The 27,655-nt window shown below is 34.6% G+C and overlaps 1 protein-coding gene across 1 annotated transcript in view; it reads left to right on the top strand.

The window, feature by feature from the left end:
• LOC104567891 (gamma-aminobutyric acid type B receptor subunit 2) overlaps positions 1 to 27,655 on the top strand; it is a 138,797-nt gene that overhangs the window by 88,136 nt on the left and 23,006 nt on the right. Inside the window, exon 2 of the mRNA XM_088531314.1 lies at positions 1,672 to 1,809. Coding sequence (XP_088387440.1) covers positions 1,672 to 1,809 — 138 coding nt within the window. The remainder of the gene's footprint in view (positions 1 to 1,671; positions 1,810 to 27,655) is intronic.

Below are 27,655 nucleotides of genomic sequence, written 5' to 3'. Positions count from 1 at the left end.
GGAGGACACTACTTACTCCAGTAATCCTAATATTAATTCTTTCACTATGTGAGTGTTCCACCAATCCACTGAACTGACAAGGTAGCCTCTGACACACTGGGGGTGTGTGCGTTTTTTTTTTTTTTTTTCCTGGATATATATATCTAGCATAATAAGGGTAAAAATTGTACTATATTATACGATTTTAAATAGTAGAAGCAGCATTCTTTCTTGGGAAAGAATGCAATTAGAATCATTTTTTATTTTAGAATATTAATTCAGTAAGAAGATTAATGTAAGCCTGTAAACTTCTCAGTTAATACCTTTATTTTTTCAGCAGAATGCAATGCAATTGCTACCTGGATGCCGATAGTAAATAAACTGCTTTATTGAATGGCTATAATAAAGGCTGGTGAACCATAGTTTTTATCAAAATTATATTTAAAGACAATTTTCTAGAGGAGGGAAAAAAAGGCAGAGAGTTATGTTTTAAAAAGGTGGAGAGATAAAGACTCTATTGCTACTGGAAAACGACATCTCCTGTGTAGCCTGTTGGGCATCCTGACAGACAGTATGCTTTGGAACCAAATTCTGAACTTTAGGAACATGTTTTATTAATACTCTGCTGGAATTAAGCCATGGTTGCAAAAGATACTATGAAATATTCATGCTATTCTAATTTAGGACCGATATTCATATCTTTTGCATTATTGACTAGGATCCTCTTTGTTTCTTAGTTTTAAAGCCCAGTCTAAGAGTTACAGTAGAGATTTTTACACATCAAAAAGTGATCAGACTAATTGCCAGAGAATCAAAGAGTAAGTCAGGAGGGAGCTGAAACATTCCAACTTCCTGCTCAGAACAGCTGTGAGAGCAGGTCAATTAATTCATAGTTCTTTAAAGGAATATTTTTATATATCTGAAAACACTGTGTTTTCTTTCTAAATAGCAGGCTCTCTACTGTATTGTTTTAGTACAGAATGATGAAGTTTGACCTTAAGAAAAGGCTATTTAGGAACCTTAATTATGAACAGAATCTTCTAGTCAAAAAGAGATCATGAATAGTGCCAAACTATTCTCCAGCTATGTACCAAATATGCTGTGGTCTAGGATGTACCAAATTTTGCTTTGGGAAATGATGGCACAGAACGTAGAAAAAAAAATGCAAAAATCATTTTTAATGCTGATTTTTACTTTTCTTTGTTAAGTCGTGCCAGGAAAAGTTGAGGTTAGATATTAGGAAAATTTTCTAAGTGGAAAGTGTGGAGGAGTCCCCATCCCTGGCAGTGTTCAGGAAACATGTAGATGAGGCATACAGGGACATGGTTTAGCAGGCATCTTGTTGAAGGGTTTACGACTGGACTTGATCTTAAAGATCTTTTCCAACCGTAATGATTCTATGATTCTATGAAAGGTTGGTATCAAAATTCAGATGTGAATTTTTAGCTCAGAAGGCAGGAGGCATTTTGAAAGACGTAAGGAGGTATTGTTCCATTATTTTACATACAGTGTGTTAGAGATTCAGAATAGAGTACTAGAATTTTTCATATTTGGGCCAAAAGATGTTATGTATTGTAGATTGTATACTATATAACCTTTCAAACCCCTGAAGTTTCCCCCTGCCTAATAATTTATTTCTTAGTTAATTGTGTTGTTTGAGATGGTGAATAATGCCTTTTTTTTTTTCCCCAGTGTGACAATGCAAAAGGACTCAAAGCCTTCTATGATGCAATAAAATATGGACCTAATCACCTGATGGTTTTTGGTGGTGTATGTGCAACAGTTACTTCTATCATTGCTGAATCTCTAAAAGGATGGAATTTGGTTCAGGTAAGCCATCAAATAGCATATATTCAAATGCGGAATATCTGTATCTGTAATTCTCCATTTTTTTTTAAGTTACATTAAGCTTAATATTTTGAGTAATGAATATTTGACAGTTTTGAAGGTCAGTGAAGTTATGTGAAAAGACTGACAGCTATTTCTATTATTAGATTCTAAATCTTGTGAGTATGTGACAGTGTCCATGTGTCTCAGTATGTTAATTAAATACAATTTTTTGATGTATATCAAAAAGCAACCTAAATTAAAAAAGGATTGATCGTGCTGTATGAGTCAATCTAGGTCTTACCCAAACTTAGAAGAAATGATGCATCAGGCCTGAAATTAAAATCCACTAAGATCTTTACTGAGTTGGTACTCAATCACTGTGAAATAATTCCTACTGATTTTAAGTGTTAGAAGTACATGAATTTTAAATTGTAACCAGCTAGGTATCTCAGTATCTGGCTCACAGAGCACATATAATCTCAGCTGCTCTTCTTTCTGACTTTCTTAAAGGTTGAGTTTGTGGAAAGATTTCCTCCACAGAAGAATCATAATTTTTTAATACTATTTCTTAAATGTTCGGCAAAATGCTAATATAGCACAGCAATTACCTTAGGTTTCAGTTACAATACAGACCTCTCTTTTTTACCTAAGATACTCACTGTAATTAGCACATAATGAGCAAATGATGCATAATTAAGCTCATGAAGATGATGATCAGAGTGCAAGCTGGAAATTCTTGTGAAGATAATTAAAACAGCTTGTTAGATCTGTTTGAAACGCTTGTCATATCAGATCCTTTTTTTATACACTTCAGGATATTTTCTGATGTGAAAAAACATTAATTTTACTGTGACAACAAAATAACAGTGTATCTCTGGAGAGAGAGCAGAGAAAGCCGCAAAAAGCTTGAAACTGTGGTCTCATAAAATGGCCAGGTCCATGGCCAAGGATGAAGTATGTGACCGGAATTTTTGAATACGTGACTTCTATTTTGGAAGCTGTCAAATGAAATTTCCAGATTATGCAGGATGTTATAAGGAGATGGATTTGCTTACGCTAAATCATTTTCATTTGCAGTCAAGCTCATTATGCTGAGGTCTGTAAGCCAATTTTTAACGCAGTTGCTTAGTCAAGAAGGAAAAGAAATTAGAAAGTTTCTATTTCCTTTTAAATGGCTGTATTTGTCAATATATGTGGTAGCTTAATGATAGGAAATATTGCTACCAAACAGCATTTATTTCTTTGTATTTACCAACTACAGCTGTAATTGTCTTAAACATTATTAATGATACCAGTGCAACAAGGGATTCTCTGCTGCTAGGGATTAGTATCCTGTAGACACTAGATAAATCCTCAAATGGCATGAACCACATCATGTCAGGATTTTATATATTGATTGGTTAAATCATGAAAGAATGCGAATGATAGCATGGCTGGAGAGTGTATGAGGCGTAGTGGATCTATAACAGCAGCAATGGAAACAACCTAGTGGCAGCCTGTAAAATAGTGACAGCAATATATGTATCTGCTAGTCAGCAGAAATAGCATGTATAAGGTAGTGGGGAAATGAAATACAAATCTTTCCTCTCCTAAGGATCCACAATCATGAGTATCATGATTCAAAGCATAACTTGAATGGAAAGGATAGACAGAAATCTATAGTTTTTGAAAGCAGAAAATAATATTTACCCTGATAAAACAAGACTGTCTTCTCTCAAAACTTGAAAATTCTCAAGGAATCATAGGAAACTCATACATATAAAGAGATATGTGAACTTTTAATCACTGTGAAGTCATTTTATGTTGAAATCAAGAAATAGAAATAATGAAAACAGCAAAATCCATTTATCTTTTCCTGCATAAGCAGTTATAAAAGTAGAGCTTTTAATCCTAGCAGGAAAAAATGTTTTGATTTGATTTGATTTACACAAGTGTGATTGACCAAAAAGAAGACAGTTTTCCATTCAAGAGAAATGCAGGATGATACTGAGAGTACTGGGAGAAATAGGAAAGAAAAGAGGATAAGAGAGTAAGATAACTGAAAAATCACTTTCCTTAGTGAATACTAGCAAATGTGTCTGCCTGGAAAATCTTTCTCAAATCTTTTAGCCCTATTTCCAACTTTCCAGGTGAGTATGTTTTCTATGTTTGGAGGATATTCTTTTTTCTTCTCTTCCCTAGTCTCTTCACAAAATAAATAAATAAATAAATAAATTTAAAAACAAGCAGCAAAATAAAATTATAAGAGTATCTTAGAATTCTAGAAAATATTATGTTTTAAATACAATTGAAATAATTATCAGAGGACAGAAAACGAGGTTAATTTTTGGAAGAGAGCTTCAATCTTTACCTTCTTTACTGTATGCTGTTCCTAAGGACAAAGTCTTTTAGACATTAGCTTTGCTGCTTAATTGAGTTCACAGCTTGCGACAATGTGAAATAGGAAAACTATCAGAACCTAAAAAGGTCTCTATCTGAAGCTTACTCTTTTTTCCTTTTTTGTATCTGAGAAAAAAAACAGGTTGTTTTAGACAGCTAACCCTATTTCATCATTAAATGATTGAGGGAACTGAAGGGAGTAATTCTTGAAGAGAATAATCTCTATGTACCAGTAGTCATTACTTTGTTGAGTTTAATCTGAGCATTGGAAAATCTTAGCATGGACTACCTATGTGTAGCTTTGGTCTGCAATTTGTGCTCTAGAAGCCATTTGATCCTTTGATATTTTGGTTGTAAAGTATTAATAATCTGTGTTTTACAATGATTCACTTGATGGTGACCCTGCGTGTGCAGAGGGGTTGGACTAGATGACCTCTAGAGGTCCCTTCCAACCTTAAGCATTCTATGATTCTATTGGGTTGTTGCTTTCCTCTAGGGTGAATGCTCCAATATCAGTTTCTTCAGAAAATTTTCTTCACTATTTTACAGGCTACCACTATCCTGAATCTTTTTCAATGTGTATTTGAGGCCATTAAGCAGATGGGAGAAAGTGCAATAACAGTATCTATAGTAGTTTGTAAATGACCAACATTTTAAAATAAAATATTTATATTTTTTGAGCTACATTGTAACTTCATTTTGGAGTTTTTCCTTTTTATTTTATATTGTGCTGTTTACATTTTCCTAGAGCTAGCTTCCTTTTTATTTTCCTTTAACTCTGGAAATGGGCTCTTTTAGAAACAAAGTCTAAATATAACTGCTTACTTGAAATATCTTCTTCTTTTAAATATTTAATGTAAACCAGTCATAACTACTGGCTTCTAGTCAGCTAACTGCTACAGTGATTAGGTCATAATGACATTCAGAACAGAGAAAGCTTGCTTTAGGTGCAGCATTTCGTGTTTCTTAAAAATGATAGCGATATTAATGATAATGTTTTTGTGGGATGGCCTTCTAGCCCACATTGTTTCACACAATGGAAAGAGTTGTTACACTAAAAAAAAATCCTTTTGTTTTGCTGCTCAGTGTAATATAGTATTAAGGTGTCTACTCCTATTTTTTTTTTTATCCCTGAGATCCACAGGCATAGTGTGTCTGAATTACCAGAAAGACTGCTGGTACCCCCAAAAAAGTCACTGTTTCTCTTCCATAGTTTCTCCCTGAAACAATGCTGATGTGATTGCATTATCAGTTGCTTCTAAGAAGTTCTGACCACTGGCCAACTTCAACTAAATGTTAACAAAATATTTCCATAGGGTTATTAGGTTCTATACTTTTTTTTTGAAAATGAGCTGCTGGGAAGAGGAAGAGCTGCAACATGAGCAGAGAGATAACTTGGAAGCAGCCATGACATATGTTGCTCCTTGCCTAGATGGGATTTATGGGAAGAATTGACTGTACAGAGCAGATAGTCAAAAAGCAGTGGTAACAAACTGGAGAAAATTCAGAGGTAGGGTAAGTCCAAAATGAAAATAGACACTGGGATGTGTTCTTAGGGGACATGCATCCAAAGAAAACCATCAAAATACTTGCTGATACTGAATTCCATGACTACATCAGTGCTATAACCAGTGTTTTTAACGGTTATAGCAAGTAAACAGAATATATATCAGTAAAGCAAGCCATTGCACAAATTTCTATACTGACCACTGAGTCAAATTTCTTATTTTTAGTATCTGGATATTCTGAATTCCTACGCTTGTTACCCAGAGCTTTGGCATGGGCATGAAAGCAGTTGAAAAAAAAAAAAAAAACACATTCTTTTCACATTCCTTGTCAAGTTTGTTCCAGCACAGTGAGTTTGTTCTACTTTTGCCTTCACTGCACAATTTCCATGCATTATTGGTCTGAATAAAGAAGAGAGTATTTAAAATTCTTTTTGGCGCCTTCTATCTGTGTGAGGCAGATAGGTCCAGTTAAACAGACCCTTCTCCTGCTGGATTATTTCGCAATGCAAGAGTCTTCAGTTTCTGAGCCAGCAATTTGCCATTCATCTTTTTTTTTTTAACTGTTTCCCTATTTTCTCTCCTGAGATTGGATGGATTTTCTAGAGTCCTTTTTTTTATGTTGTATTTTTAACAGGCAGTGTGTATGAATGGAAAAAAAACTCTTTTGGTCTTATTATCTAAAATATAATTTTGATGACTTTCTGGTCCACCCTTCAGGAGATAGCTAAGGAAATTTTTCTGTCTTCATCACTGTAATACCTGAGAGTTCCTAGAAGAAAACAAGACCGATCTTTGTATAGAATTTAATGTGAAGTTTCTCTTCATTTGAGGAAGGGTTGATGAATTTAGAGGGAGACAGACCTTTCAGTTTTGCACATTTACCTCTTGATACTTCTAGCAGGATCTTTGTTTGTTAAAAACAAATTGGAAGAACCATAACTCTGAACTTGTTTGTGTCTGTGTGTATGCATAAGTGTGGATATGCACAAGATAGGTAGAGCACATTTGTACTGAAGAACTTAGTAATTGTAAGACTCTCTTAATCTAGGAGAAATGCATGTTGCAGTCCACCAGTGAAGACTAGACCAGAGCAGAAGTATTAGCGTACCAGTAAAAATTCTTTCTGTTATAAAAGCACTAATCCTTATGATGGATGCATTATTTCAGTTGCACTCAAATGGAAATATTACAGTTAGTCCCACAATTAATAACAGAATTTTGGTTCACAAATTTCAATTTGGTTCACAAATTTCAATTGAAAATTTTAGAACAGCTCCAGAATGAGGTATGATAAGTTGTGCCACATTCAGTCATTTGTACCACATGTACTACCAGGTTTAGCAAGACCTTCCTTTCCCTTCTTTCCATCTTCTATTTACATGTTTCAAACTAATTGCTTTTATCAAGATGTGTTGGTCTAATCTGTCTTTCACTCAGTTTGAATTTGGCTCTATCCAGTATTGGCTTTATTTAAATATGATTAGCTATTCTTTTTATCTCATTTTTCTTGTATTTCCACTTTTAAGTGAAACAGTAAACGTGCAATCTAGCTTTTGCTAGCTTTTGCCTTTGATCATGAAGTTCAGGTCATTACATAAAATATGAATAAAGTTATTTTAATACTGTTCTAAACTTAGGTAAAAAGTGTCAAACATGGAACCTGTATATTTATTCTATGATCTGCATGCAGTGTTTGAAAAAATATATATATTAAAAAATCATAATTTTTGTTCATCTTAACTGTTTTTCCAAGTCACTCATTTGCTTCTATTTAGTGTTGACTAAGTACACAGAGTGAATGAATGATGATCTAGTCAGCAGCAACAACAAAAAAATAGAAACAGAAGGACCAAAGGTTCTGTTTTGAAGACACGTTATATAAATCCTGCTGTGTTTCACTGAAATCCTTTTAGAAGAGAAGATTTAAACATGTGATTCTAATTTTCAGCTAGTCACATATTGCCTTTTTATTTGATCTACAAAATTAGCATATTTTCCTGTACCACAGTCTGGATGAAAACAGTGTCAGCAATATCTAGAGAAGGCAAAGTTTGTCTCTAGAATAACATGGAAAAGTTCACTGGTGTTTTGCTGTATTTGGTGATGATTCATGATTTAGGACATTCACTTTCAGTTTGCCATTTCATTTTACTTTATTTTTGTTTCCCTCTCGATTTTGACTCCACTAATGGAAAGTAGGAACATATGGGGAAAATAATTGGCTATTTTATATGTTACTTCAACAAAAATTTCAGGAAAACTCTTCTGTTATTGACATACTCCACACTGGATGTATAAAAAAAATCCGTTGAGAAATGTTTGGAGTTTTTAAAAATGATGATAAAATTACTTTCCTTCTTGGGGTTCCCTTTTTAAGAGTAGAGACCATGAAGTCATTGATAAGGTTACCAGACATTACCTGGAGTGCTGAATTTATTGACAAATAGTGCTGAGAACAATAGTAGCAAAATGTTAAACATGCATTTTTCCACAGACCTATAAACACATTATCTGAATTGCAGGTTGACCACAAAATCAGTCCCAGCACTTGATAGCATCAAGGGAACATTTACTCTTCATAGTTCAGCTACTTTTAGAATTGCCCTTCCTTATGCCCCATTATGCCCTTCATGCAGGGTATTTTGTAATTGGGAAAATATTTTAAATTCAAAGGACACTGATTTTTTTTACTCACCTGCTATGCATTCCTTAAATCTGTAGGGTATCTTGAAAAAAAAAGGAACCAAAGACAACGGAAATATGTTGACATTTCTCAAAATAGTCATGTGTTTTAAAGCTACCCCAGTTCATTTGTGAGGAAGTGTTCACAATGTCCAGTTAATGTATTATCAGAATAAATAATTGCTCAATAGTTCTTTTGCCAATATGTTTTTATCCAAGTATTTTGTCTTATTACTTCTTTCCTTCCCTTTGTTACTTTCCGTAAAAGACTGTCAAAGCCTTTTCTTGTTTGTTTAGCTGCCCCTCAGCTAGTGTTTGTCTGTCAATTAGAATATTGCTGAATGAAGAAAATATCTCAGTTTAGCCCCTTGCAGCAATTGCTTGAACTTCTTTCATTATTACAAAATGTATTCTTTCACATCCCCTCAAGCTGCTTTATTATAGTTTGCTGCTTCTTTTTCTGAAGGTGGTTTTGAAAAGTAAATACTTGGATTTGCTTGCCATATCTTGCTTTTCTCCTGTCCCACTTCAGTATGATAGATAGCCCTAAGGTTTGCTTCTTTGGGAACTGAATTGTAGTCTAGCAACCTTGCTATGTTAAAAAAGAAGATGTTTGATAAATGCTTATTTCTTTTTCCGACTTGAGTCAGGCAGCACCTGCAAGCTGTCTGCCCTTTCTGTGCTTTCCTAGTGCTTTTTCTGCGGGTTTGTCTGATGTCTATTTTTCTGTATATTTCACCACACTGGACAGTAACACGGTTAAATGTCTCTTGAGCCCGTAACTGGTCAGTGTGTCTCCTGTGAATTCCTCTGAGAAATGTCAAATTACTTGTGAGGATATGCTTGTGTGAGGATAGCATTCCACTAACACAAATCTTTTATTCTATTTCTGGTTGTGGTTTGTTTCTTTAATCCCATTGCTTCCTTTACCCTGTGACCCACAAATGTAATCTCTCTCTGTTAAGTGGATATTCTGCTGTCCTTTACATTGTTCTTTGTGTGTGACTTCACACAAGACTTAGTTCCTGTTTGCCGGTGAAAGCTAGCTCTCAGATTGCCCAAATAATTCTTCTAGTAAGATAGTTAACACTAGATAAATATAATACTAGATAGATAACTAACTAACTTTCCTGAATATACTGTAATTTTATCATTTTTTAATTTTTTTGACATTGACATTAACTTTTAAATATCCAGCTCATGTTATTCCATTTCTGCTATTATTTTAGAAACTCACTTTTATACTTATTTTATCATTACATTTTCTTCTGATTATCTCAAGTATACTGTAGCTCCAGGTATGCATTTCATACAGTATTAAGACCAGCATGATAACTGTCTCAGTTCTAAGTGTTGTCAACGCAGCACACCCCTAGAGCACTTTCTGAAGTACTTTTATATTTTGATATATGTTTTTTATCGTATCAGTTAAGTTCTAAACTGACAAGAGAAAAATGAGGACTATAAGACACAGGATATTTATGTCTTAATTGAAGTTAGTCAGAAGCACATTTATTTCCTCTGTCCTTAATTATCGGAAATATTGAAACTGAATTTTTTCAGTCTGGGAAATTAGATATGACCATTGTAGTTTAAAAGCCCCCAAGCTCTGTTGGAAACAAGGATGTTAGTAGGCATGTAACCAGATGCTTAAACACACATAAAAAATTGCTGCTGAACTAGTCCATAGGAACAGGCGCAGGTGGTTTACATGGCTTGCTTATATAGCTTAAGCATAGCTTAAGAGCTGAAATGAGGCATTTTATTTTCATGTATTGAATACCTTCTTAGCACTCTCAAAACTTGTTAATTATAGAAAGCTGAAGAAACTAAAAATTGGTTCCAGGGTTGCATCTATCTTAACTGTCTTTCATAAGCTCTTCCTTGTATCCCAAGCATAGCTCCAAATCAAATTTACTTTGATTTCATAAGACTTAGTTTCATTCATTCCTCTTTATGAGCTAGAGTAGCCTGAAATTTCTGACCTATGCTATGAAGCATTCTATGCTTACTTTTCAAAGATATAGTAAATGCATTTCCGAGTGAAGTGTAGTCCTCATCTCCACTTATTTTGCTGAAGCACATTAGATGGCCTATTATTTGATAGTCAGCAAATCACAAACTGATTAACAGAAATAAAACTACAGTCTCTATAAACTTTATTTGGTTTATGGTACAAAATGAAGCTAGAAAGTTCTGTAGTGATTTATAATTATGCTACTGTGAAAGCACAATGTGTACAAGGAGATGGATTCATTATGTTGGTTTGCTTCCTGAAACTGAAAAGATTAGTGGCAAAGTGTCTCAAGGATTCATTCAAATCCTTCAATATTCATCTGAGGAAACAAGAAAATATGTAGTAGGGCCTGGAAGATCTGCTGGTAGGTGTTCTAAATGATTGCATGGAGAAGTGCTTGGGAGCTGTATATGTATCTATATATACATATATACAGATATATGTATAATCATTACTAAACATTGCCATGTTGAAATAAGAGAGATTTAATTCACTCTTTAAAACAGAACAAGAAAGTTCCTTGTCATAAAAATTTGGAAAATAATATGAAGAGTGAAGCCAGAAATAGCATACAAACAGACATCGAGATCTAGATACTGAGCTTTGCATTTATGCACAAGTTCTACAACTGGGTCCATTATTCACTTTATGAATATTTGTAGTTTCAATGAAAAATCTACTCTGAGAAAGTAATATAGGCTTGATTCACTGATGATAATGTTTTTTTTGTTGTTGTAAAGGCACACTCATACTAAGTAGATTATTTTTGTAATGTCTTTTGTTTAATTTAAACAATCAATCCAAAGACTTGTTTAGGTAAATAGATTTTTATTGATTCTGTTTTGAGGGTTCTGAATCCCTCTGAGAAAATTCTGAGCTGGGTGCTGATTCTTTCAGGGGTATGCATACATATGCTTGTGAACACATACACACACACATGTATGGATCGAAACCTATCTTTTTTATTCAGTCTCAATTTGTTGCTGATAGGTCACTGACATATTGCAGATAAACATACTTGAATTCTGTTGCATAGTGTTAGGATTAATTCTCATTCAGGAATGTGCCAGATATGCCTAAATGCTGCATATGGAGCTTTGTTTGAAGGTTATTCTTTTTTTTTTTTTCGGTGACCCCAGTTACTTAGCCCTTCACCTTCAATTGTGTTATTCTGTTTGCTTATAAGATGAAATAAAATCTGATTTGTGGATCAGAAAGACAGTATGGATCAGAAGAACTGAAAGACTGAGTGTTGCATAAATGTTCTGTATTCATGCATATTGAAACTGGATATCGGAATTTTTCTGTGATTGGACCACTCAGCAAGTTTCGTGCCATCTTTTCAAATCCTTTTCTTAGATATTAAACTTCAGAAATGTTACAGCTGCTAAATCTGATAGTGCTTAATGACCTTAACTTTAATGTTGATGAGTTTTACAAATTGTCTAAAAGAAGTTTTGTGAAAGCTCTTATCACCTCTGACCAATGTGATTTTGTACTTGTTTTTGAAAGTCTTCTGACAGTATGATAAACTCCTGTCTTAATGTTTTGGCTCACGAAGTAGGGAGAAAATGCAGAAGCATGTTTATTTGTTTGTTTACTGTTTGTTTGTTTCTTTGTTTGTTTTTATAGGAAAGAAAAGAAAGGTGCAATCATGAGGCACTGAGTCTCACTGCCTTACACAACTTTATTGATCAAGAGCTCAAAATACTGTTTTTGTGGCTATATTTATAGAGTCACCTTATGCATATTCTTGTCCCCAAAAGTGACAATTAATAGACATATGTTCCCAGAAATCAATCCTCACCCACTAATATAACATAATTGCTTCAGCTGCCTAGATGAATAATGAAGTAGACAGCAAGAATTCTACAGAGTGGACAAGAATTCATTGTCCGTGGATAAACTGAGTTTTAGTAACCCTTCTATATGGATATGTCTTGAGGTCTCAGCATTTCTCTTATAAACTTGCACCGACCGACCTTGCACTTGATCCCACATTGTCTCAGATGGGAAATGTCCCATATTCAGCACACACCCTCCGCCATGGTTCTGTTAAAAAGGCTCCAGTTCCAGTTGATACTGATTGTCAGCTTGAAAACATTATAAATACTGCAGTCATTATTCAAAAATCAGATTTTTCTGCAATCACTACACAAAAAGCAGAAGATATTTCAAACAAAAACACTTTTCTAAATTGCCATCCTGATTACGTGGTGGCCAATATCATGATTTCTTGTGCCTCTTCTGTTTTTGGCCTTCAATGTCTGCCAAAAACATCAAAAACTGTCTCAAGTGGTTCTAGTTCATTGCAATTAGTGTTTGGGGATTTGAAGTGGTATTGTGTCAGTGTTTTGTTCTGTGTTTACTGATATGACTATTCTGTGTGTGAGTACCTGTCCCACTGAAGAGACTTCACTGTCAACTTCCATTGGGGGATTCTAGCCAAATATTTATATGGAGGAGTAAGCATAGCCAACTTGTTGAGCTTCAGACTAATTTTAGGAATGCTGAAATGTATTTGGCACCTTCCTGTTTACTTGTGTGCTGGATATGTCAAAATCTGCCTTTGTGCATCATATCTTGACCTGCTCAAACTGATGCTAATTGGTGTCACTCAATAGCAGGAACAGACCATAACAAAATGCACTGTTTTTCTTTAAGGTGTTTTCATCAGCTAAGCTAGGAATATGATAAGGACAGAGCTCCTAATAAGATAGCTAATAATGTAGTCAGAATATTTGCCCAGAAATCTAAAGATTTACAATTCTCCTCAAAGGGAGTCAAAGTTACATCTAAGTGTTATAACCAGTAGATTACACAGTCACTGCCTCTCTGTTTTTCTGGTCACATGAGTCTTTTAAATGTTTTGCTAGACTTTGAGATACCACTGACACGAAATAAGGGAACTCTGAGCGTGGTTATTGCTTATCCTGTAATGCAGGAAGAAGACAAGGTAACTTAAGGGAGGCTGAGGCACTGAATCTGCATTTCTTTTCTCCTGGGCATTTATAACACCATTGGACTGCCTTTAAAATGTGAACATTCCAATACTTGATAGTTAATGTGACTAGATAAAAACACAGAACTATAGTCAGCTACACTGTTAGAAAAGGTGTAACTACCTCCTTCTGACTTTGCTTTTTGTGTGGAATAACAGAAGTATCCTTACTCTGACTTATATGCCTGGTCTTTGTAGGGAGCTCGGATTTGGTACTCACGCTTGGCTAGGTATTACATACCCCTTCCAGCTAAAATATTCCCTGTATAGCTTGTTTCCAGTTATGTTTTTTTTGCACCACCACCATTTCCAGTTCATGATATAAGGAATATATATATCATGTGGTCTAAACCACATTTGTTTCTGGAATTCCTTTCTGGAACCAAAAGTTCCTTTCTGGGACTTAGTACTGGCAAGCTGCATGTTGAAGTATGTAGGTCATGAGGACTGGGATAGTTAATTTCTTTTAGAATTGACTGTGTATTGTGTATGCAATATATGACTGATCTTGCCTGAAGATGCTTTGTACAACATGGTAAGGACAGAACTAGTCAATGTCTGGTTGACTGATTAGGGCTTATTTTCAAAGATTCTAGGTAATATAGAGAGGAATAATATGTCTCTTGTTCTCTCAGAGATAATTATTTGAAGAATATATGACTGATCTTGCCAGGTTTAAGTTTTATAAGTAAGATTTTTTTTTCAGTCATTTGCTGTATTTGAACTTACAGCCATATGGAAGGATATTGATTCTTCGGAGAAAATTTAAGAAAGGGCAGTCAAATTCATTGGCCAAAAAGAACAAGTGAAAGGAACAACTTCCCAAAAGGGAAAACTATGGTTAAAAAATGTGGATTTTAGTGGGTAACTTATCTGAAAGTACTCAAAGGGGAAGAATATTACATAAGTTAGGCAATGTTATGTAACATTGATTGCCCTAAATTTTTTGAATTTCAGACAGAATGTTTTCCCGGATCAATAGAGTGATAATTTGCCACCTTATTAGGAGAACAACATTTGTTACTTTCCAAAAGTTGTAGGAAAATATGTCATATGTGAATCTTACTTTACCTATATCAAAAAAATGTAATCTTCTAGCTGTTAGGGTTCCCTGGAAATATAAGCTCTAATTTTTCAAAACCCAGAAATTAATAAAAATGCATTTAATGCTTTCTGTGTTTTCTTCAAACAAACTTGGGGACAAGTAAATCTGTGTTTTGTCCCTGGGTGCTGATTCCTAAACTTTGTACTCTGCTTTGCACATCTGTGTAGAAACATTTGTGAAATTCACATTTTTTTCCAAAGTTTGCTTTTGTATTTTTTTTTCTTAATCATAAGAAGTATAAAATTTAGCACTGCAAAAGTATGCTAGAACCACCATATCAGAGCTAAGGATATTGAAGTATTCAATAAGGTGTAATTAGAAGAAATTGAGCAAAATTAAAATTAATACCTAGCTGTTTTTCAAATTTTGTGATTTTTGCTAGTTTATGAATCTATTAGAAGAAGAGGAAGACTTTTGATCATTTGCTGCATAAAAACAGTTTAAAGAGGCCCTTCCTCTAGGGACAAACACTATGTTTGAGGTTGGAAAATACAAATTGTTAATGGTGATATCTTATGTCTATTAGACCTTGATACTTTAAATATCTGGAGTCAAAAAAATACAAGATATTTTTACAGTACACAAAAGAGATCCTGATTTTAAATATATTTTTTGGTTTCAGCATAAACATATTTCTTAATCTAGCTATTTTAGCATAGGAAAAAGGGACATTTTTAGATGTGGAAAGATGTGGAATAGATACGGGGAAAATATTTGTAAATGTGATATGTGATAAACATTAATTTGACATGAAGCTTGAATATTGGAATTATCAATATGGAAAATTATCTGATAAGGAAGTAAAGTAGAAAAACACTAACTCTTCTCAGTGGTGCCCAGTGACAGTCCAAGAGGCATTGGACACAAACTTGAAATAGAAGAAATTACATCTTTACTGTGAGGGTGATTAATACCTCCACCCAGGTAGTCCAAAGAGGTTGTGGAGTCTCCATCCTTGGAGATAATTCAGAACTTGACTGGACATAGTCCTGGGCAATCTGCTCTAAATGACCCTGCTTGAGAAGGGATGTTAGGACTAGAAGATCTCCCCAAGTACCTTCAAACCTCAACCATTCTGTGATTCTGTTCATGCACTTACAGCTTTTTTTTTTTTTTTTTCTCCACTGTAGGCTAAAAACCTGAAGTAATTCCAATGAAATAATGCTTATAGTCTGAAATTGTACAAATTCCCTAATTACACAAAAGTGAACATTTTTTATTTTATCCTGTTCAATTCAGTATATGTTCATTGCTATTTTTTTTTCAAATTGTCCTTCAGACTTTAAAATAAAAACAATGAAACAAAATCTATAACCTAAAAAAGCTATTACATAAATAACATTGATCTAACCCTGCTTTGATAAGGCTAGGCAATATGATCTTCTGAAGTCCCTTCCAGTCTGAGTTATTCTAAGAGCTTGTGATTCTGAAATTGCTGAGTTATGATTCCTGTTAGAATTCTAAATGTGGGTTATCTTCCATACATTATAATTCAGAAAGTGTTATAATTGTTGGCAATTGCTAAAACATTGCATCTTATAGTTTTAGGCTCCTGTATAGTAATAGTTTAGATGACAGTACAATCTTTGGACGGTATTTTGTTTGTTTTTCAACTGATTTACTTTATTATAGTGCTAAAATTTGTATATATATATATATATAGTTTTTCTGCAGAGAGGGTAATGAATGTTAACGTAATGGTGACTGTAGGGAGAAGAGAATAATCTGTAGAATAAGGACTGTGTCAGTTCTTATATATAGTTCTACTGCAGTAAGTTTTATTTTCTGTAATAGGTTATGCATCACTTCTGTCTCGAGCTGACATCAGATTCATGCGATTTCATCTAAATCCGTTCTCTTAAGAATTTCTAAAGTAGTTGCAGCAAAGAAGTCTTACCATAGCAATGACTTTCAAGAGAGCAAACTTTCTATTCTGAAATTACGTTTATTGCATTTCTCGAACTGTGGAAATGATAGTGTTTTACCAGCAGTTAAATATAGCTCGTATCAAGTCTTCCAACTAAGGACTTACACTACAAAGGCATTTAGAATTGCTTCTTTTATTCTTTTACTGAATAACCACTTAAACTTGTTTCTGGGCTTATAGAAAATACTTGTCTACCTCAGTTGTATGATCATTTCTGGGTCCAAATGTAGTCTTATATAACTGGATGTAGAGTGTATAACATCCTGCTGAGTATATTGACAAGAGAACTGAAAAGCTGGGATTCCAAAAGGTTTTCAAAAGACTCCCTATGTCAAGCAACATTAATATTAAAAGATCTGCAGCATATGATGTATACTTATGTATGTTTAAAATTGTTCTCTAGTTGGAGAGTCTAGTTGGAGGCCTGTGGCTAGTGGGGTCCCCCAGGGGTCAGTCCTTGGTCCAGTCCTGTTCAATTTATTCATCAATGACCTGGATGAAGGCACAGAGTGCTCCATCAGGGACCTGGACAGACTGGACAACTGGGCGGTGAAAAACCTCATGCAATTCAACAAGGCCAAGTGCAAGGTCCTGCACCTGGGGAGGAATAACCCCAGACACCAGTACAGGCTGGGGACCGACCTTGTGGAGAGCAGCTCTGCAGAGAAAGACCTGGGTGTCATGGTGGATGATAAGTTGGCCATGAGGCAGCAGTGTGCCCTCGTGGCCAAGAAGGCCAATGGAATCCTGGGCTGCATTAAGAAGAGCATCTCTAGCAGGTCGAGGGAGGTGATCCTGCCCCTCTACTCAGCCCTGGTGAGGCCGCATCTGGAGTACTGTGTCCAGTTCTGGGCTCCACAGTACGAGGGATGTGGAGCTGCTGGAGAGAGTCCAGCGCAGGGCTACAAGGATGGTCAGGGGCCTGGAACATCTGCCCTATGAGGAGAGGCTGAGGGAGCTGGGCCTGTTCAGCCTGGAGAAGAGAAGGCTGAGAGGGGATCTAATCAGTGTATATAAATACCTCAACGGAGGGAGTGCAGAGGACGGTCATGGTCTCTTTTCAGTGGTGGCCACTGATAGGACTAGAGGAAATGGCCGGAAACTGAAACATCAAAAATTCCATAGGAACTTAAGGAAAAATTTCTTAACAGTGAGGGTGACAGAGCACTGGAACAGGCTGCCCAGAGAGGTTGTAGAGTCTCCTTCTCTGGAGATCTTCAAAACCCGCTTGGATGCAGTCCTGTGCCACATGCTCTAGGTGTCCCTGCGTGTGCAGGGGGGTTGGACTAGATGATCTCTAGAGGTCCCTTCCAACCCTAAGCATTCTATGATTCTATGATTCTATGATTCTCAAAGAAGCAAGAATTCCCAGCTAATAGTAAGTACTTTTCAAAAACTACAGTAATAACTTTTGTGTTTTGCATTAGTTTCTTTGTGATCTTTCCTAAAGTATTTGTCTTGCAAAGGTTAGGAAATTATGAATAATGAAAGCAAGTAATTAGGGCAGAGTGATCATCATCAATGTCTTAAAACATCTCATAGTTGTCTCTTCTGGGATCATGCTTGTCTGTTTAGAAAACAATGTTTCTGCTAAGATAATTAGCAGTGTGATGCTATGCTTAACAAAACAATGATTTTTGATAGATTAATAGAGGAAATTTCAGTAGAAACTGAAACATTTTTGGTGTCCATAATTTCTAAAGAAACTCACAAATTCCAAAGAATTTGGAAGTTCAGAGAAGCTTTTCTCTGAAATTTGGAATTTCAGAGGAGAGCCATGCAAACAGCTAAAATCTATTAAAAAGTGTATCTTTATAATGAAACTCCAAGAATTCTCTTCAGACCCTCAGCCAGATGATGGTGGAATTTTGTCACTTGAGCTGTATAAAAACTTTGAACACAGCTTCAAACTAAAGAAAAGCAGCAAGACTGAATAAATCAGAATGGGAGCTAGACAAAATAAGGCTAGAAATAATGCGTGTGTATTTTACCATCAAAGATAAATAATATTTAGAACATAGAATTCGACATTACTAACAAGTCAAGAGAAGACATTTTTCTAAAGCTATGCTTTAGGAAAAAGCAGATGTAATTCAGGGTGTCACACTAAATTCTCAAAGTTTTGCAGTTTTATTTACTAGTCAGTTGATCACAATTGGTTTTATGGGGACATTGAAGGTTTATCACTTATAGCATAAAAGCATGGAAAAAATGACCTTTTAAAAATATTAGAGTACCTTCCCTAAATAACAGTGAAATCTACTTATTGTCTTAAATTGGGGGAAATGTATTAGAAGTAAATTTTTCATCTGGAAATTGCATGAAGTGAAATTCTAGTGGATATTAATTCAAAATACATGGGATAAAGTAAAAGAATGGAATAAGAATTATTCACTAAGTTCTTTGCTCTAATAATTTAATAATTGTTTTTGTTCAAAACTCCACAGTGGAAAAATTGAATGACTGTGTCCTGACTTTTGAGGCTAGTCTACGTGCACGCAAATTTCTACCTTTAAATATACTAATATAAATATACTACATACATACTATATACACAAATACTGCTGTATCAGTATTTGGATTTTCCGGGAAATGGATTATTTTTCATTTTCATCTGAAAAATATTTTAATAAGGAGCTTTTATTTTTTGGTGGAGGATGAGGAGGAAATAGTATTCCAAAACACATTAAGTGGAGGAAGGAGCTATATCTTATGGGCAGCAGATCCTCATCCACTTTCTGTATTTGGAGTAGCAGAAACTACTGACAGGGATTTGGAAAAGATGATACCTTCTACTGTCACCTGTGCGTGAGGAATACTGCTCTACGACAGCTGCCAGGGTTCCCTTTCTTTTTTTTTTTTTTTTTTTTGCTTTTGCATCTTTGGAAGCAGGAAGACTCATCTTGCTTCCAGAACCCCAAATACTCACGTGGGTGAGTCATGAGATCATATGGGTGGAATGAGCACAGAGAACTTGTCCTATGATGTATATCAGCCTTGCACACCTCTACTCTGAGCCTTACAAACTTTTACTGAAACTGCTATGTGGTAGAAGTTAAAAATATATATGTGTTCAGAGCAGAAGAAGCGGCTACAATATTTAATGTGATATTCAATTAAAACTGAGGTCAAAATATTCTATTTATTGATTCCTTTGTACCTTTTAGTAATTTATAGATATAATTTATAAATATATTAGACTATGTAAAAACACCGTTTCTGATTTTAAATGTTGTACAGAGAATCCAGCATACCTTAAGTGAGACTTTTCCATTGATTAATTGCATTCACTGTTAAAATATTTCCATTCAGACTTTGCTTAGTTTCAGTGTCCATCTTTGTACCTTTGTCTGTCAAGGAACTTCTTGCCATCAAAAATCTTTTAGCACAGAGGTATTTACAGACTGAAACTTGTCTGCCCTTGGGAAATAATTCAGTAAAAGCTACATAGAGTTTCAGAATCCTTGAAGAAAAAAACAGTTTTAAAACCATGACTTTTCAGTCCAATTTTTAGAATTTCAAAGGAATAGCAGAGAAATAGAGACCTCTCATATTCCTTCTATGTAGCCACCTGCCCTGAATTTGCAGAAAGGAGTGGAAAGAGTGTTTTTACCAAACTATGGTCATAAGTTCTAAGGAAGAAAGCCTGGAATTCCTTTTTGCTATTTCCTCAGACATCATCATTTTCAGAGCAGTATAACATGGTTATTTTTTTAATCATTCATGTCTCAGAATTTTTTTCCTGTTTTGGTTGCTGCAAGTTAAAGGTTTTTTAAATTTCACTATGAAGGTGATCAGAGCTGGTACAAATTCCTAGAGAAATTTTGCAATATCTATTCTTGAAGATACTTACAATCTGACTAAGAAAAAGCCCTGAGCTCTCTGCCTAAAGCAGGGAGTTGAACTAGATGATCTCAGATGTTTCTTCTGACCTGAATTGTTGGAAATCTCAGCCTTTGAGATTTGATGAACAACCAAACTAGCAAGCAGCATGAACAACTGGGCTTCATTTTATTAGGAAACCTAAGCCAAGGGAGACATGATGGCCCCATTTCAACATGCACTACTTAACTGAACTAGTAGTCTAAATTGCCAGCTGTGTTTACATACAGTAAGAAAAAAAAAAAAAAGAAAAAAAAAGATTATTCACAGAATGTGAATTACCTGTATGTTGTATTCTGATTGCAAAATCTGAATTTCATTATTTGATCTTTAGACATTCACTAACATTTTGGTACAGGGTGATGCCTAAAATTAATTTCTCTATCTTTTTATGTGAATTGAGTGCATTAAAAATTAAACAGAAAGATGCCAGCAGACGGGGAATATTACTAGTTTTTGTTGACCAAATATTTTCAGAAAAGTAACATAAAAATACTATATTTAGCTAGAGAAAATATATACACAGAGATACCGGCAAATTCATATATTGTCCTGCATAAAAATGGTAGTATCATTAATGTTCTTCTACTTTTTTTTATGACAGCAATACAATTTTTGTCTTGATAAAGTACATTTTTCCTGAGCTGTTTTTTCAAGTGATAGGTTATGCTGCTCTAGCCAGAAAACTTTCTTCTTTTTTTTTTTAAGTTCTGTAGTTTAATACTCAAAGTGGAATGTTTCCATTTCTGAAATCAAAGCAACAAAAAGATATCCCTTTGACAATCTATAAATTTTCCTTTTTTTTTTAATGAACTGTTTTTCACTCCAGTAATCAGCAAAACTTTGAAATCAGGAATGCTTTTATCTGAATGTCAAGTGAAGAATGCTTGATTTATCCTGTTTCTCTGCAATACATCGTTAGGGTTTGGTTTTTTGAAATGTCTTTTAATTTCTCAATCATAGAAGAAAAAGATCTTCCCACACATCTGTCATTCAGTGCAGTATGTTAGAAGTGAATTACACCTGTGACTCCACATCCTTCATAAAGTATAACATGATACGTCTGAAAGATGCCTGCTACGCAGACTTATGTACACTATTACTGTTGTGTCTATAACATGCCCCAGTATGCAGCATTTTGCACAGGTGCAGGTTCTGCCTAAGATGACGACTGAGTAATCTTTATTGTGCAGTTATTCTAAAGGCCAAATTAATTTTATGCATTTTCTGTTCTTGCAACTTCCAGGCAATGAAGTATATTATTTGTTTACTATTTGCTATTGACTTGATGTTCAGAGCATGGCATGGCAAACGTATTTGAATTTTTTTTGTATTTGGCTAAAATGTAAATGCCTGGCTGCATGAGAAGGTAGGACTGAAGATACTCTAATTAGAAGGCTGCCTTCTACCTGTGAACTGTCTGTTTTCCCTTATCCACAACGTATTTCCCAATAAAGTGAATACAAAATTTTTTAGAAGCTGAAATAAATAATAATATTTAAAAGTACCATTGGTTCATATAATGTCTTAGTGGATGTCAGAGCTGGAAAAACAGTCAGTTTTAGAGCTAGTGTTTATTGGTTTTCTCTTTCTTCATTGAAATCCTTAGTAAATCCTCTGTCCCTCATTTACTTTTTCCCCTTCTGCTCCATCCCCTCCCACCGCTGTGTGTGATGTGCTTAGTATTCGCTTCCTCTCACAACATATTTGGAAAAAAAAGGATCATTTAACAGTTAATGCTGGCACTTAAAATGAATGAACAACCCAATTAGATTAACCAAGCATGAGGAAATTCATGTCTCTCCGACTTTTGTTCTCTGGCAACTCAGGAAGACAAAAGAACATCAAACAACTCCAAGCTCCTGCCAGGCATGGCAGTACAACATATCATTGGGATCACTAACATCCATGCTGTTGATATCTCTCTTTTCTGCCTTTAAAGAAAAAGGGCATTTACTGCTTGGTCAAGTAGAATTAAATAAAAGAGATAAGAGAATTTCACAGTTTCACCTTCTAAATTTCTGATGTGAATAAACACAGGCTGTGTGAGCCTTGCTGGGGAGCAAAAATCAATAATGAACACCTTTAATCTGCATTGCAGATGCTCACTAATTCATTGATGCCTACACAGCTAACTTTCCATTCATCAGGAAGTTGAATTTTTCCTCTTATGTAAGGCAGGGGAGGGGGAGAGCAGAGTCATGGTACTTCTGTGTTCACATGCAGATACCACGAATATGTGAGAAAGTTCTGTGTGAGAACTGCAAGGAATACGTTGCTCAGAACAGTTTAAAAATGACTCTGCAAAAGTCTGTCAAGGTGCAACACTACAAAAGCAAAATATGGGTTTTTAGGCAGGGTCAAAAAAATGGCTTTTTCTCATTGGAATAGTTGGTCTCCTAGCCAAGAGATCAAAATTTCCAAATAAAAACAGAAAGGCACTACAAAGATTTTATTGGCACTCAGACAGTGTGGCTAATATGGCAGGAAGATGAGTTTTCTGGCCAAATGCTCCTCCCTATCTTCTAGCATTCCTGCTGAAGCTTACAATGTTTCCAAAAAAGCTTATAGCTGCACTGCTGTGATTTTTATTTAAGAGTTCTAACTATAATAAAGAATTTTAACAAAGCTGCTATTAAAGTGCTAGTAAAAAAAGATACAGAATAACCCACTCTATATGCTCCATAAAACTCAGCCCCCTCCAGTTCCTCCCTGAAGAAACAGCTGATATTGAAAAGTGTGTTTCAGAAATCAGTTTGACTGCCCGCATCACAGAGGGGCAGTTTATTTCTGCTTATCTCCTATGTGACAAGCTACTCTTTAAGAGTCAATTAAGTTTATGTTGCTGGATTGAAGAATCCATGGAAATATGTATCCATGCCTCCAGCGTTTTTAAAAATTTCCTTGTAATTTGTGCTTGCAAAAAAATAAATAAAAGCTGTAATTCAGCATGGATAGCACATGCTGAGTGTGTTTTATTATCCATTTTTAGGATCTATTTTCTGAATTAGCAACTCCAGTACCTCAAGTTATCTATCACACACTGTACTACTCCATTTTCTTAGAAATTTGTTGGAATTCCCCCTGCCACTTCAAGAATTTTCAGATGTCTGTCTGCTTGCTTTTCTGGGTATGGAATTTATCGTAGGATTATTAATGCTACGCTGTGACTTGCCGTTGCTTGGATAACTGTGCTGAACTTTTTCTACTTGTAAATCTTTCTAAAACATACTTAATACATTTTTAGTGTACTTTTAATTCTTAAGTTAGTTTGCTACATCTGAATCAGTTCACCTGTTTTTGAGAGAGCAACTTAGTGCAGAGTCCCATGTGATAAAAACAATTTCAGCACACAGGCTTATTTTTGATACCTCTCTTAGTGTATAGTACTTGTTTCTAATTTTTCTTGTTTGAAGAAATGTAAACAGCAAAAAGTTATCAAGAAAAACTACAAGAACTACCTCAGCTTGCCTGAGATGAGTTAGACTGTTTAGAGCCAGATTATGGAAATCTGTTTTAAAAAATGATGAAACTTTGAAAGGTTCTAGTAAATTGTAACCTTCTGTATGGATCAATGACTTTAAATGAAGTAGATAGGGAGGAAAATTTCACTATCAGACTTTTACAAAAGTTGTGGTCAATTTTACAAGGGTTTAGTTTTATAGCATATGGATAGAAGGGAGGAGGAAGATAGGTATTTAAACCACACATTTGGTAAGATGAAAATTATTCCTTTCATGTTAGAGGTATCCTTTTTTGTTTTACATCACAGGATACAGTAAACAGGAGAAAGTATATGACAAACTGGAAGCCACCAAAATGACCCACTGTAGATGTCCTACTTGATCAGGGATTTGGACTAGATGATCTCCAGACATACTTGCCAACCTTAGCTATTCTGTGATTCTCTGATTCTGTGAAGATCTCTTTCCATAGGCAATGTATCTGCAGGAGTATATATTGTTCATAAATGGAATAAAAACTGTTAGCAGCGTTTCCCTTTATCTATTTCAGCTGTTTTAAGAGTTTATTTAGAAGGAGCTTTCTGTCCTATTTGGCCAGCAAATACTGACGTCTGAATCTTGCTGCAATTGGCATCATCTCCTCTTACTAAATCATTCATGAATGTTGCACTACTTTTAGTCTCTTTATTCTGTCAATGACTTTGTGATAAAAATAGAAATAGAGCTTTTTGATTTCAGAGATTCAATGCATTTTCTAGTTGATGCAGATCATTAGCTCATTTAAATACATAAATCATAGACCCTATTTTTACATGTTTTTTTTCAATCTTTCGTTTTGGAAGTGTTTGCTCTTTCATGTTAAAGGAATAATTTTTACATTTTTTTTTTGTTCTGAAAGGAATGAATATCTACAATAGTAGATGCATATATACAACACAATGATATTTTATTGTGAGAGGAACACAGAGAAGAACTAAAAATGATTATTAGCCTAAAAACATAAGCAATTAAAAGAACTAGTATTATTAAACGTAGAGAAAAAATAAGAATACATGAAAATTGTGAGCACTATATGCAGCTAAGGAAAGCAAGAGTATTCTCCAACTTTTTATATGACCTTCAGTTAAGAGAAGATGAATTTGTGTTTATACCAGGAGTAAGGACTTAATGGTTCAAGATATATATTATGTAAGAGGTACTGGCAAAAATGTCAACCAGAATAAAATTGGTCACTGCAAATAAGCATACCATGTGCGAAAATGTTTCTGCGTAACTAACAAAGGAACTAAAACAGGGAATATGGTAATACACACAGTTTCATTAAAACAAAGAAAAAAAAGAAAAAAAAAGGTGATTGGAAGGAAAAGACTATGTAATAAAAGCAATGTAACTGTATTTCTTCCAGATTTGAATCAGGCTGAATAACTGAAGGAAAAAGAACTAATTTGGACAAACCATGCCTGACAGAAACCCTATTAGGCCTTTGTCTTTTACTAAGATTTAAATTTTCTGCATTATAGGAACTAGAAATAAAGTAAGCTAAACCACTGGGATTTTACATCAGGGAATTTGCATGTGGCTGCAGCAGTCTTAAAAAAATTGCTCTACAATGAGCTAACAGGGATTACCTTAAAGTTATTTGATAAAAATAAATAGATCAGAACAGTAATAAATAGAGATCTACCAAATCACTTAGAAGTGGGATGATATGCAATGTTCAATATGAGGTCAACTAGCTTTTATATATCAGCATTCTTTTGTCTTTTTTTTTCTGTTGGTAAACCACTTAGCATGATTGTTTGTGTGGAAAAGTGAAAATGTTGGGGATCTTTTTTAAATCTATATTTAGTGCTGAGGAAGTTTAAAATACAAGTCAAGAAATGAAAATGCTTTTGTAGCAAGAAATACAGAATTTAGATTATGTTGCAGGTTTTTGCACTTGAAGACCAAACAGCTGCTCCTTAGTGATTTTTCTTTTTATAGAATTGAAAGAGAAGAGATGAGCAAAATTCAATGGAAAACCTCAATTTGGATGTTACAAGAGCATGTTTCACAGAGGAGGAAGCAAATGGTTTTGTGAACTGTTATTTTTTATGCTCAACTTTTATTTGATGAGAACTTGCCATTCATTTAAGATTCTGTAAAACACTAGTGCAACAATTTATCTCAAGCAGAAAATGCTGTAATAAATGACAATAGTAATGTATTTCTAAATTCCAAGCATCTGATCTATTTAAGACAATGAAGAGACTTCATTTGCCTTTGGATAAAGCTTTTGCACAAGAACTGAAAGTGACAGGGACATGTTATAAAGTAATTCTGAAATGAAATTAGATAGCCACAAATTTATGGCTGAAAGATTTTCAGAACACAGTAGTGTTCTTAGGTATCTCTCCGGTTTTCTTTATGTTAACAGATTGTATTCCAGAATTACAACTAATCATTTTATATTAATGGTCATGTTGTTGACCATTTGTTATTTGCAGTTATTCACTGTTATTTCAGATGATATATTGGGAGAAAAAAAAAGAAATAAAGAACTTTAGTGGAATGCCGTAATAAAGATGTTACTTTAAAAGTTTGATGCTGGAATGTATTATCTACCAATTCTAATTTCTGTGGGAATGCAATATAGGCAATAAGCTGCCTATAAGCAACAGTCTTTTTGTCTTTGGCTATTTATTTATTTTTGTTATGTTCTGTTACCTTTTTCTAGAAATCTTCTAGAAAATCTTTCTAGAAATCCTATATTCTATCAAAGTGTTTCACTAGCACTGAATTTTAATCTGATATCTGCAGAAACTGTTTCTGGGAACCGATGCCTTAAAGTACAATTTTGAATATACCTAATTAGAGTTCTTTTTTGCCTTTTTGTCACAGGAACATTGCTTCCCACATAGAAATTGTATCCATGTACAGATATATTGCATGTGTCCACCTTAAGTTTTCTTAGCTATCTGTAAAAAAAATAAGAATACTTATGGCACAATTTTGATGATACTTGCCTGCAGGGATTATCATTTTCACCAATTCTAGAGAGAACTGAAAATGCTTAAATGTGAGCATTTTTTAAATGTTGTTTATGAGATTAAATGAAATATTACATTTTGCAATTGATTTGCATCAAAGCTGGTATAAAAAAAAGTCTCTGCAGGTAAAAAGTGTTCTCCCATTTTTCAGTCTTAACTGAAAGCGGCAACTGAAAACTATGTGTGATTTTGAATATAAGTGTTAATAGCAGCTGAGACAGTAAAAGCTGTTTCAGAAGTAATTATTGCATTTTATTGTATCATCTGTGGAACTGTGAGGTGTAGATGGAATATTTTGCCACATTCAATTAGAAGATAAAAGTAGCATTGCAGAACCAAATGATCTAAGTGAGAATTTAAATCACTAATTGAAGTAGTAATTGTAAAATGATCCAGCATTGCAGCTAACAAGACGTTTCCAGACTAGCAAGGCTGATTTTTACAGGTTTAGGTCACCATAGTCTTGATGGTATTTTTACGGCATATTTGGCCTATCAGGCATAGATATTCCTTGAGAAGTGGTAGTCACAAGTAATGTGACTATCATTGCCGTTAGGAATGGAGGTGAAGAAAACCTTCCCACTACATTACTAACTCAATCCTCTTGTATTCTTGGTGCTCAACACCTTTTTCAGTCTCTTATCCAGCCCATACCCAATGCTTTAGCCATCATGGCAAAATGCAACTAGCAACTAGGTCATGTGTTTCATTGCAAATGATTTGTTCTTGGACTGCATTACCTTCCTTTTTTAGAGTTAAGCCTTCAAATGGTGATGTAGTCAATTGACTTGTGTCCTAGAAATAAATTACAGTGATGATTCATCATATTTTTTATGGAATGAATTATTTTTA

This window comes from Tinamus guttatus, unplaced genomic scaffold, assembly GCF_059628265.1.
Source record: "Tinamus guttatus ecotype Peru unplaced genomic scaffold, ASM5962826v1 Tinamus_guttatus_pri_ptg000406l, whole genome shotgun sequence".
Classification (NCBI taxonomy): domain Eukaryota; kingdom Metazoa; phylum Chordata; class Aves; order Tinamiformes; family Tinamidae; genus Tinamus; species Tinamus guttatus.
This window is presented reverse-complemented; position numbering and strand designations above follow the sequence as displayed.